The sequence below is a fragment of the Papaver somniferum genome, chromosome 7 (genome assembly GCF_003573695.1).
Source record: "Papaver somniferum cultivar HN1 chromosome 7, ASM357369v1, whole genome shotgun sequence".
Taxonomy (NCBI): domain Eukaryota; kingdom Viridiplantae; phylum Streptophyta; class Magnoliopsida; order Ranunculales; family Papaveraceae; genus Papaver; species Papaver somniferum.
The window spans coordinates 98769453-98781479 of NC_039364.1; the positions used below are offsets into that span (position 1 = coordinate 98769453).

Genomic DNA, 12027 nt, shown 5'->3' on the forward strand with positions numbered 1-12027 from the left:
AAATGATAAGATTTTTTAATACTTAAAAACTTCAAATTACCATTCTAAAATCCACCGTTTCTCCCAACATAACCAGATGAACTTAAATCCCGTCGTCATCGAGAAAGGTGTTGTTGGTAAAGAATCAGGACATGATAGGAGATTTGGTGTTGCTGTCGGAGCAGAAAGATGAGGTGCTTCAGGGATGGTGGGGGAGGAAGAGGAAGAGACGGAGGTGCTGTTGATGTCAGATCTGAACATCGATCGTAGTGGGTTTGGTGGCGGCAGAGGTGATGTTGGTGGAGATCTGAAATTATAGTAGGAAAAATCAAAAAGAAGCGTTGGTGGGGGAGGACAAGAAGAGCCAGAGGTCATCATGGCAGATCTGGATAATGGCTTACTGGTGGTGCTGGGGTCGGAGGAGTTGCTGCTGGTAGTAGGGGAGAAGAAAGATCGATAAGGATATATACAGTAAAGGGTAAGATTGAGATTATAAAATTTAATAAATACTAAATTTCAATATTTTAAATGGAAATGGGGTTTTTATTCCATTTTTATTGGATATGATTTCACTGAGCCCAAATAATATGGCTGATGTTTGTGTAACTCAAAGAGTATCACCTTGATTTTTTAGAGCTTAATATGAAAAAAAATGCAAAGAACAAGGATATTAATCAAGTATGGCTTTAAGGCTCCCATTCTTCCTTGGGCTTTTTGGGCCAGATGGAATAGCATTTGTAGGCCCACACTCGTTGGAGCAGATCGAGGTATGAGTCCGGGAGAAATCAATTTTTCCGTCGACTCTTTAACAAAGAAGGTGTTTTTAAGCCTAGTGTTCTTAGATCTAGCACTGTGGAGAGCCCCATCCCTTCCCTATCCCTCAAATGTAGGGAAGGGATAGCACAAGGAAGCCAAGCTTGTTATAGTGTCCTCTCATCTCTTCCCTACACGAAACGGCTACTCAGTAGCCGTGTGAATAGTGCTAAACGGCTACTGGGTTGTCGTATATTTTTTCCCCAGTTTTTTTTTCCAACAAGAATATAAAGGAAAATTTTAGGATAAAATTTCAAAAACCAAATACGGAAACTCAGTAGCCGTGTAAAATGTTACGGCTACTGAGTAACCGTAAAGTGTAAAAAAAATACGGCTATTGAGTAGCCGTGTGATTTCCCTTATGATCCTCCAAGTAGGGATCCCTGTGAATATCTCTATATGAGTAGGGATTTGGGAGACCATAGCACTTGATTTTTTGTGTTTTTAAGGGATAGTGAGGGGATGAACCCCTCCATAGTGCTAGCTCTTACAAGATCGGAATAAGCTTTTCTATTTGTCTGATGCCTTTGGGCGTCCTCCTGTAATCTCTTTCGTTTTGTAATGAATACTTTTAAGAGAGAAAACTAAAAGTCGTGCAGAACAGTTCTCCCTCCGTGGAAAAAAGTTACTAATCACTTCTCCCAATATGGGCCTATTTTTAGGTTAAAATGAAAAAAAATGCCAACAGCCTAGCACCTCATTTCCAGACATGGAGATAGTATTGTTTTATATAGATCGGTACAAGCCCTTGCAAAGCTCATACTTGCCTTGAGCAATCAAGAAAACATATTGAGCTTAATTTTTCCAACAATTGGATTGTGGATACAAAGTGTCCATGGTGACAGGGATTATGAGCACGAAGTGCAGTATAAGGATTTACACCAGAAATCTAAATGAAATGTGGGATCGACATTGTACAAAGAAGAGTCCCGGATAATATTTAGACATATTAATGAAACATGGAAAATTCTGTAATAGAGGCAAATTAACTTACACATCTACTGCTTATCGTCCATTTAAACTACGTTCAAAAAACAGATTACAGTATAAGTTGTACCAAGTGTACTAGTTCCAAAGAGCTTTTGGGAGTGGTAGAACACTTAATCGCAGCCATTAATTTTTGGATCAATGAGTCAGGGAGTAGAATCACACAGATGGGAAGAACTTGTTAAGATTAAAAGGCAGGGAGTAGAATTCCTCACTTCTAGTATCGCCCTTAAACGATCGGAACTTGGCCCACCAATGCATACCTCTGTCTTTCCTAATTGAGTTGTCCTTTCTATGCATAGTAAGGTCTAGAAAAAATGCAACAAGTCCAGCGACAAAAGCTTCAGATTGGAAAGGGACGTTGATCATATCATTGAACTGCACAAACAAGATCAGGAGTTAGAACTTGAGTAAATTTGGACAATTCACAGCATCTGGTGATTTAACAACTGAACTGAAGGAAATTAGAGGTACGCTCAAGAGTATTTACCCATCTTGCAGTTGTATGAACAGGACCATAACCCTTGACCACAGTGTACTCGTTAAAGTACTGTGGTATCGATAGACCTAAGAAAAATGAGAAGCCTAAAATGAACTTTGTTCTGAAACTGTTTAGATTGCAGAACTGAAGGAAGCTGACACCCGCCGAACCTGTTAATTACAATAAAATCATAAGATTAACTAAAAATAGGCATAAGACATAAAAATAAAATTAAAAGAAGAAAGAAAGAAATAGAGGAAGATAGGTTGCGTGTACATACCAACGTAAGCGAAGAATAGACAATAAAAGGCAGCTATAATTGGAGCGGGGATGGATGCAAAGATTGATCCAAATTTTCCTGGATGGGCCATCAAATGTTTAGTCATGTCTAACGCTGAATATTTTCAGAAACTGCACAAATCAGGGTCAAATACTAACCTAGAACTGAAAAGAACAGCATGAAACCAGCTGAAATTTGCACAACTCTTCGACTACCAACACGGGTTAATGCTAGCAGACCAGTATTTTCACTGCAATTCAACAGCGCGATAATCAATAGGAGATAACAATTATGTTCGCTTGGAATGGAAGGACATCACCAGAGGTGTATATCATTTTATTAAGGAACTTACGGAGATACTGTGGATCCAGTTACAGTTCCAAACAACCCAGAGAGAAGAATTGCAATTCCCTGAAATCAGAACAAAGCCACTTTACATACTGAGGTAAAATTTCAACTTTGGTTCAAATTTATAGTGCCCTTCTACATTGTCTTGCTCGCCGCTGAATTAAAAAGTAGGACACCTGTCCTCCAAGATATGCAAGGGCTCAAGAGAACCTACTTTGCAATTTTAATCGGCAAAACATGGTGACTCTTTCCATGATATGGTTAAAGTATATTACATACACTGTTACAAACAACAAAAAAAAGAAGCTCAATTGCCAAGTGGCCTACACGCATGCACAGAGGATACATCACAAGGCAAGCAGAGAAGTCCGGACTCCAGACTAGTTTTTATACAATATATTTTCTTTTAATTTTAATTTAATGATGTTTTCATTAGTTGCAGGCGGAAAAGTTGGGAAACAGTACAAGACCTTGCGACTATATTTACCTGCCAACCAACACCACGGCTGAGAATAGAAGGTGGCAAGGGAGTGGCACTTGCATACCTTGCCAGTGCAATGTAGACACCGGTAGACTGCAAAGATAATGACATATGGTATCAGCCATAATAAAAAATATCAAGCTGTCATTATGAACAATTTAAATGCAACTACTGGTGGACACAGGGGGTGCAGAAATAAATGTTGCTAGGGAAGTGCCTTATGAAAGAGCAAGAATTATCAAGGCAAGTGTGAAAGAAGAAGTATTGGCTGGTCTCGTAGTAAAAAATATTGTCTGGTATCATGAAGTTCTTTTGAAACGAATCAAGTGAAAATATATCAGACCTCTACAAGAGCTACAAATGAAGCCATCATCATTGCGAAGACTTCTCCAGCGTCAAATGTAGGAGCACCCCATTGAAATGGATATGGAACTCTTATCCTGAGCATAAAGATGAACATGATTAGGATCAGTATAAAACTACAATAATGACACCCAATAAAGGAAACCAAATCAAAAGCAGTCCGCATTAGGCCCAATAACTTAATTTGATGGAATTCCAAAAGCCTTACCATGGAGCAGCGCCTACAAGTCCACGACGATCTGTACGACAACTAAATTGAGTTGTCAGAGGCGAATTCTTATAGGCACCACCAACGGTTAGGAGGTGAGCATAAATCCATACGATAGCCACCGAAAATAGAACAGCAAACCGGTCAAACACATCTTTCGCGTGTATTAGATGAGGTAAATACTGTTACAAGCATTAGCAGTAAATTCCATATCAGTTCATGATAGAAGACAATAATGTCAGTTTCTCAATCAGAAAACATACAAACGGGCACATTAGAAAGTACCTGTGAGAATATTACTAACAATATTAGCTGAGGTAGTCCGATTTCTATACATTTTGCAACCTAATCCAGAGAAATAAGCTTGTCAGAAAAGATGAAATTCATTCCAAAGCTATAGTTCTCAACAGTTAAGCAATGACGCTTCAACAAACAAAAGCTACATAAGTAACCGTAATCTAAAAGTTTTGACTGACACTTCTAGAGTTTCAGTTTATTAAAAAGCAATTTGCAAGATCTTACCCCAGGAAAACCTAGCTCATAAAGCCCGAACCCAGCTAGAGCCACCAAAGGAACGGCTGAGAGTGGACTTAGGAACCTGTTAGGCACAGAGGAATACATATAATGCAATCAGCCATTCAGCGTATGCTACAGAGATTTCAGTGACATCACAGACCAAAATTAAGGTCTAACCACATTTTGGAAACCACTCTTTTAGACCAAGGGTGAGGTAAGTCATGAATCGAACTCATGGAAAGTGGTTAACCTATTGGAGTAGCTTATTAAACAGGGGAAGCTCAATTCAGAAGGCAACACTGAAGTAATTTCAAGTACCTATACAGGTTCTCCATGTCATATAACAATTAACTTTAAAGAATATCAATTGATAGTAACAGATACAAAATTGTAATTTCTAATTGTTCCCAAAACCGACCTAGTCACATTACGCCAAAGACCACTAAAGCCAAGTACAATCTGAAGAGTTGAAGCAACGATTAAGGCCCCTTGAATTGCTCGCATAGTCCGCTCAAATCTCTGCAGAAGAGGCCACGGTTAAAAACCAAACAGACTACAAAGTAGACGTAATCCGAGGAAGTAAGATTCGAAGCAAGACCTCATGAGGATCCACGATAGAGCTGAATCGACCAGCTAAAATTATTGAAATTGTAGGTGCCACAAACGTATAAGAACCTCCAATTACAGCAGGTAACCGAGTTCCAAACATTGTTTGGGCTAAAGTGTTCAAACCAGCAACAAAGAGTAATGTCTGGATGACCTTTGCTTTCTCCTCCTGAGAATAACAAAACCGACTTACATTAAAAGGAAGATAACCCATCACTGAAAACAAGGACAATCGATAGACATAAACTGATAAGCAGCATTTCTATGGTTTCGCAACTTTCTTCCAAAGTCTTACATTATCTCCTCCCATCTGGGGTACAAGTGCAGTAGGGATGATGACAGTGGTACCAAGCATAACTAAGTAGTGCTGGAAACCCAGAAGTATAGCCTCCGCTGCATTTAACCAATACAACCAAATGATTTGGAAACTGTAAGTCATAACTATATCAATTGAAAACAAATACAAATCAAGAAACAATTAAAAACAACACTAGATTCCCAAATAAGATGCATATAAACAGACATAAAATGGCATGCTTCAAATTTTACAGACTCCATAACGTTAGCAGTGAAAAAACAACAAAATTTCACCCATCTGTAACTAAAGTTACAAGTAAAAGGTAGAGAGAACAACAAGAAACAATACAGTAAGAAACAAACTTAGATAAGATTTCTCTACCACCCATAATAGCAAAACATAAGGAACCATCTAACCCGAAAACTCTAGATCAGGTGAATCTAAGTAAAAAAAGATATCATACCATGTAGAACTGAAAAGAGCTTAAAAATGAGTTCCAAATGATTACCAGATAAAGAACAAGTAGTTTTTTACCCAGTTTAATGCACATTTATCTATACACAAATATGAGAAAAATGTCAAGAAAATCACTCACGCCATGGAGGAGGACTAGTTATACAGTATGCAATGTTAGGTAGTTGCTCTTTTGATGGATGTGGCTGTAACTCATCTTGTTTAGGTGCTGGAGCTGCTCCTCCTGCCATGATTTTCCTTCTTTACCACCTTTTTTTTTTCTTATCCTTAGTTTACAAAAACAAAAACCCACAAAATTAATTTCTAACTAATTAATCTTCACAACAACAACAACACTGAATGAACCCCAACCAAAACCCCAGAATCCCAAAATCACTTAAACAAAAGGTAACACAAACCCAGAAATCAAAACAGGGGTTTTTTCTTTCTTTTTTACAAGGTTACTGACACTTTGAGAGTGATAAATAAAAAGAAGTTAGAAATGTTTTACAACTAAAACCCACTTGATAGGATTTTAATTAAATAAAAAGAGAAGAGAAACAAAAGAAGAAGAAACCAAAATACCTCTCTATATATCACTGACACCTAGAGGAATCTCTTAATAGTTTTTTAATTATCTTCCTCCTCACTATAATCTTTCTTTCATTCTCTACTCTCTATTCTTCACTGTTTGTTTTGCTTTTCTTTTTGTGTAAAGCTTAAAAATAGAGTAAACAAACAGTGTTGCTGCTGCTACCCACTCTATAAAATGACCCAGAAAGATTGATGTAGTAGTTCTTTCACACTCATGACACGAAATACATTGAGATAGAGAGACAGAGAGGAGAAGTTTGGCGTTTCTCACACCTTTTCTCTCTCTTTCTAGATGTGTACAGTAAACAAGTTTGGTGTTTGCTTTATACAGCAAGGTAAGGTTTGTTACTGTACGAAATGTGAAAAAGAAACCAAGAAAGGGAAAAGCTTTAAGCCTAGAAAAGAGAAGAAGCAACCGACATTTTTTATTTTTTCTTCACTCCCTTTTGGACTAATCAAAATCAAAATAATTTTATACCGGAAAATAGTGTTAGGACTTTCGAATCATGGCGAGATTGGAGTATACCCGGATTAATTGGGTATATCCAATAAGATAAAATCTGGTCATTGTGAAGTAAAACCAAGCCATCCGTTAACCTTGTATTTTCTAAATGGCTAATATACCCTTGTTTAATTAACATAATCAAAATTTTAATGTTAATTAATTAAGTAGATTAAAACTTCTCAAATTCTGAAATTGAGTAATGAAATTTTGTTTTTGATTGAACTTATTTGGGAAGGTTTTTGATGAAAAAAATTTGTTTTGAGAAAATCTTTTGGAACGGAAATGAAAGCACACTACCTTAATACTTCTAAAGAGGGGATTGCAAAGATGTTGTATGAAATCATACTCAAAATTAGATCAGAAATCAACACTTTCAGTTCTGAAAGTATGAAAAGTCGGCAAGGTCGACGATGAAGACCTTGCCGACTTTTTTTTTTTTACATACAGGAGACGACAGAAAAAAAAAGTCGGCAAGGTCTTCAAAAAATACCTTGCGGCTGTTGAAAATACCTTGCCGGCTGTTGAAAATACCCTGTCGGCTGTTGAGAAAAATGTATTAGTCGGCAAGGTTTTCAAAAAATACCCTGCCGGTTGTTTATTAGTCGGCAAGGTCTTCAAAAAATACCTTGCCGGCTGTTGAAAAAATTTACAATCGCCATGGCTATTATGAAAAGTCGGAAAGATATGCATGTCACGACCTTGCCGGATGTATTGGCCGGCAAGGTCTTCAAAAAATACCCTGCCGGTTGTTGAAAAAAATTTACAGTCGCCATGGCTATTATGAAAAGTCGGCAAGATATGCATGTCACGACCTTGCCGGCCGAAGACACGGAAATCATAATTTTTGATTTCTAACCTAATATAACAATTATATAACAACCGAATCACACAACACAATGATGGGTTTAAGTTTAGACATCACTTAAAGTCTTCTTTTCGTCGGCCAATGTTGGAAAATCAATGTTGAAGATTTTCGATTGATAGAAGAAATGGAAGAAGATGAAGGGGAAGAGCAGAGAGATTAGGAAAGATTAAGAGTTTTTTAATTTTAGGGTTTAATTTTCTTTTAATTAGTTCAAGGGTATTAAAGTAAAATCACCAATTTTGACCACCCCTTAACAAAAGCACTATGTCCATTTAGATTTGGGCATACCCCAATTAATCTGGGTATACCCCAATCAAGCCAGATTTGAAATTGAATACAACCAAAAATACATTAAAACAAATAAGTTAAACTGAATACTGAACTTGGTTTGACTGTTTAGTCCTTTTTTTCTGCTGCTTTGACAAATGCTTTTCAGTTTTGGAAGTGAGTTTTCCTTTCTTGTTTTGACCATAGAAAAATACACGACCTCTATTTTCTGTTTGTTTGTTTTTTTGAATCATGAAATTAATTAACCTCTATTTTCTGTTGTATCATCATTACACAGTCGGTCAGCAGGGTTTGAAAACGCCAAAATGCTCAATCTAAATTAAGTTTCGTTTTAGTTCCTTTCTTTGTTTCTTTGTTTAAATGCTTCAAAAAAAAATACACAAAATTGGTTAAAAAGACCAAAATCAATAATTCCTGGGTGAAATGGACAGTTAGATTTTGATACTGTTTAAATGGACAAAAATGTAAAAATAGGCAGGATGTAACCAGTTTCATCGTGCCCATTTTCAAATATTTTTTTTATTTTTAATTTACACAGGATGTATCCAGTTTCATCCTTGCTATTTTTTAAATTTAAGCTAGGAGTTTCATCCTTACTATTTTTTTTTACCATTTCACCCAAATTACTTTTTACTCGTCCATTTGAACTGTGATTTAAAAATATTTGCACAAATGACCCATTTTCCGAAGAAAAAAAAAGACCTTAAAAATCCCTTCTATATTAGATTTATTTAAAAAAAACTTATGTGGTTAATGAAATCTGCATAATCTTAGAGTTTATTATTTTACAAGACAAACCTCATACTATTTGCAATGTTTTTTTCGTTGTCTGTCTAACATTTAGACGAGCTTGATTTTTTTTTTTCCTTTTTTTTTGATAAACAAGGAACCTTTTTATTAATGGGATTTCAAAGTTACAATGAGTTTAAGATCGAAAATAAGAGAATACGAAGTAACAAGAACATATCGTAAGAGTACAATACCGAGAAATCCGACAAGAGAAAGAGAAGGATTACCGGAGTAAGACAAATACAAGTATGAATAAAATCCGATTAAATCGGAAGAAGGATGGTTTTTCTCGGAATTAAATTCCAACCATTTAGTTTGTTTTTCTTCTTTAGAAAGAAATGCCCAAAATAGGAGTGATTTGCTCAAATCTCTTATAACTAGTGATGAAGCTTCCGTCGTCAAAAAGACCACCTATGGAGATTCCGTCGCCGGATAAGTTGATGATGAAGATTTCGTCGCGGGAGACAACCAAGATGAAGATTTCTTCGTTGGAGAGCATGGAGAGTATCACTATTGATCTTAAAACCCAACCCAATAATCAAGATTCGCCATTAAAGCGAAGATAAACCTCAAAAGAGTAGATAAAACCACTAAAATGATGTAGATAAGTAAAAAACATAATAAAAACCAAACTAATCTACTAACTAACCTAGAAAGCAAGGAAAAATGAAGAAATTTGCTCAGATCTAGTCCAAAAATGGACTAGATCTGAGCAGAGAAGGGTTGTTTTTGATGGTTTTGTTGAAAAAGAAGAAGGAGTGGGAGAGAGGAGAGAGAGGCCGGTCCATGGTGGTGCTTGAAATTTATGTGAACTTTAGAAAGAAGTTTAACCATGTTTCTATTTTGGAAATAACAATCGGATAATTAGTAAACTAACCAACAACCAAGTCTTTAATTTCAAGCAAATTGGGGTAAGCTAAAAATGAACCTAGTGACATAGTCATGAAATCCACAAACCTAAAAAGAAAAAATGACGAAAAATAAATATGCTTCAAAATTATGTTTAGTAAATTGTCAAGTGAAAATGTTGGAAACATAATTAATGACAAAAATAGATATGCTTTAAAAGTTATTTTTGGTTGTAAGTTGTTTTTTTTTGAAGCAATTTTTTTTTTTGATTGTAAGTTAATAAACACAAACAATGTCATTAATATTAGGAGAAATATTCGTTTGGTGTGGTCCATTTATATTTCGGACCACAACAGTTTGGTCAGCGAGAAAACACGCTTCGTGTTTGGTCCATAATTATTTATAAATGGACCAAAACATCCTTCCGTGTTAAATCCTACTACTTATTTTTTTGTAGCAGTTCATTTTGTATGATAAACTTCTGTTTGGTCCATAATAAAACCAAACTAAATCACATACGAAAACAGAGTTCATTCTGTAAAATGAACAAAACACAAAACTTCATTATTATGACAAAAAACAGAGTTCATTCTTTTTAAATGAACACCTGATAAAACCTAAAAAAACATTGTTTACTTTTTTTTTTGTAGCAGTTCATTCTGTCTGATGAACTTCGGAGTTCATTCTTTCAAATGAACACCTAATAAAACCAAACTAAATTACATATGAAAAACGGAGTTCATTCTGTAAAATGAACACAACACAAAACTTCATTATTATGACAAAAAAACAAGTTCATTCCTGATAAAACCTATATGAAAACAGAGTTCATTCTTTACATGAACACACAAAAAAATCCATAAAAATTAGAGTTCATTATGTTTGATGAACTTCGTCGTCTTCACCATTCTTCAACAACAACACATTTGAGTTCATTATGTTCGATGAACTTCATCGTCTTCATCATCTTCAAACAGAAGCAGAAAAGATATTCTTCGGCATCTCAACAGCAGCAGAACTTCATCTTCAACACGAGCAACAGATAATCAAAATTTAGATTCTTCAACAGAGTTCATCACCAACACGAGCAACAAACATCATCTATAAATCTCTGTAAATCAATCTTCAAATCTTCTTCGTCGACTTCATCATTTAATTGCAACAACATGAAAAAAAAACCTAGAAAAAATCACAACAGTAGCAACAGTTGACGAAAAACTAAAAATCTATGTCGTCTTCATCATCATATTTAACAGCAGCAGTAGCAACATAGAAGAAAAAACAAAAAAAAATATCGGCATTCTTCATCGTTTCCATGAGCAGCAGCAGGAAAAAAATGGAGATGAGAGAAACTAGATATGAAATCAGGAAGAGAGAGAAAGTAAATCTGAAAAATAAGATATTTTCTAGTGATTTTTTCTATATATATGGTCCAAAAAGAATATTTCAGTCACTACCAATATATAATTACATCATGCATGACGTCATCCCGAGTGTGTATTGTCCACCCTAAGACCAGACTATTTTTTCTAGGACAAAATAGTAATATATATTTAAAAATGGACCAAACTCTCTCTAATATATCATTTCTAGGACCATATGGTATTTTCTACTTAATATTTATTAATAAGAAAAATATTTCTATTTTATCAGTTTTATACCGAAAAGAAGAAGAAAATTTGAAAGGGCATATATTAGTAGGAATTGAAGATAAATTTTGTTTCCCTTGATAAAATAGCAAGATTAAAATGAGATACAATTATAAAAAAAAATATACGGGTCCAAAAATTTTATTTTTACTGTTGTTAGAGATTGTCCATATTAAAATTGAAGTGTTTTACAGAAAAACGCTTTGTATCTATTATCAACAAGTATTTAGTTTAAAAAATGTTATTGAACTTGTTACTTTTTAGGAAAAAAATCAATTTCAAATTAGACCAAAAATTGAAAAGGGAATATATTAATAAGAGTTGAAGATAAAATTTGTATCCGTTGATAAAATAACAAGACTAAACTGAGATACAATTATAATAAATTATATAGGTTTAGAATTTTATTTTTATTGTTGTTAGAGATTGGCTATGTGAAAATGGAAATGCTTTACAGAAAAACATTTTATATCTATTACCGACACGTATTTAGTTTAAAAATGTTACCTAATTTTTTACTTTTTAGGAATTCTTTCTTTTAATTAGGTCTTTAGTAATACTTTGTATACAAATTAATAATGATATCAATAGGTAATATAATTAATCAAGAAGATTAAAAACACGTGTATACCGATCAAGAAATATGGTCTCCAACTTACAAGTCAATTGGTAGGT

General features: G+C 34.8%; 1 protein-coding gene across 2 annotated transcripts; it reads right to left on the minus strand.

Moving 5' to 3' along the window:
• Nucleotides 1-1682: 1682 nt before the first annotated feature.
• Nucleotides 1683-6698, minus strand: LOC113297942 (nucleobase-ascorbate transporter 6-like). Of its 2 annotated transcripts, XM_026546553.1 has the most exons (15): nt 6399-6698; nt 5956-6100; nt 5358-5455; nt 5055-5231; nt 4875-4975; nt 4463-4538; nt 4226-4285; nt 3941-4122; nt 3713-3809; nt 3376-3462; nt 2893-2951; nt 2699-2790; nt 2541-2618; nt 2270-2430; nt 1683-2157 (listed from the first exon to the last, which is right to left on the minus strand). In XM_026546553.1, exons 2-15 carry the CDS (start codon nt 6062-6064, stop codon nt 1939-1941), a joined length of 1596 nt encoding a protein of 531 aa, XP_026402338.1. In that variant the 5' UTR covers nt 6065-6100; nt 6399-6698; the 3' UTR covers nt 1683-1938. The 2 variants fall into 2 exon arrangements, with proteins under 2 accessions (XP_026402338.1, XP_026402339.1); XM_026546554.1 differs by lacking the exon at nt 6399-6698 and having other exon boundaries at nt 5956-6347.
• Nucleotides 6699-12027: the final 5329 nt, after the last annotated feature.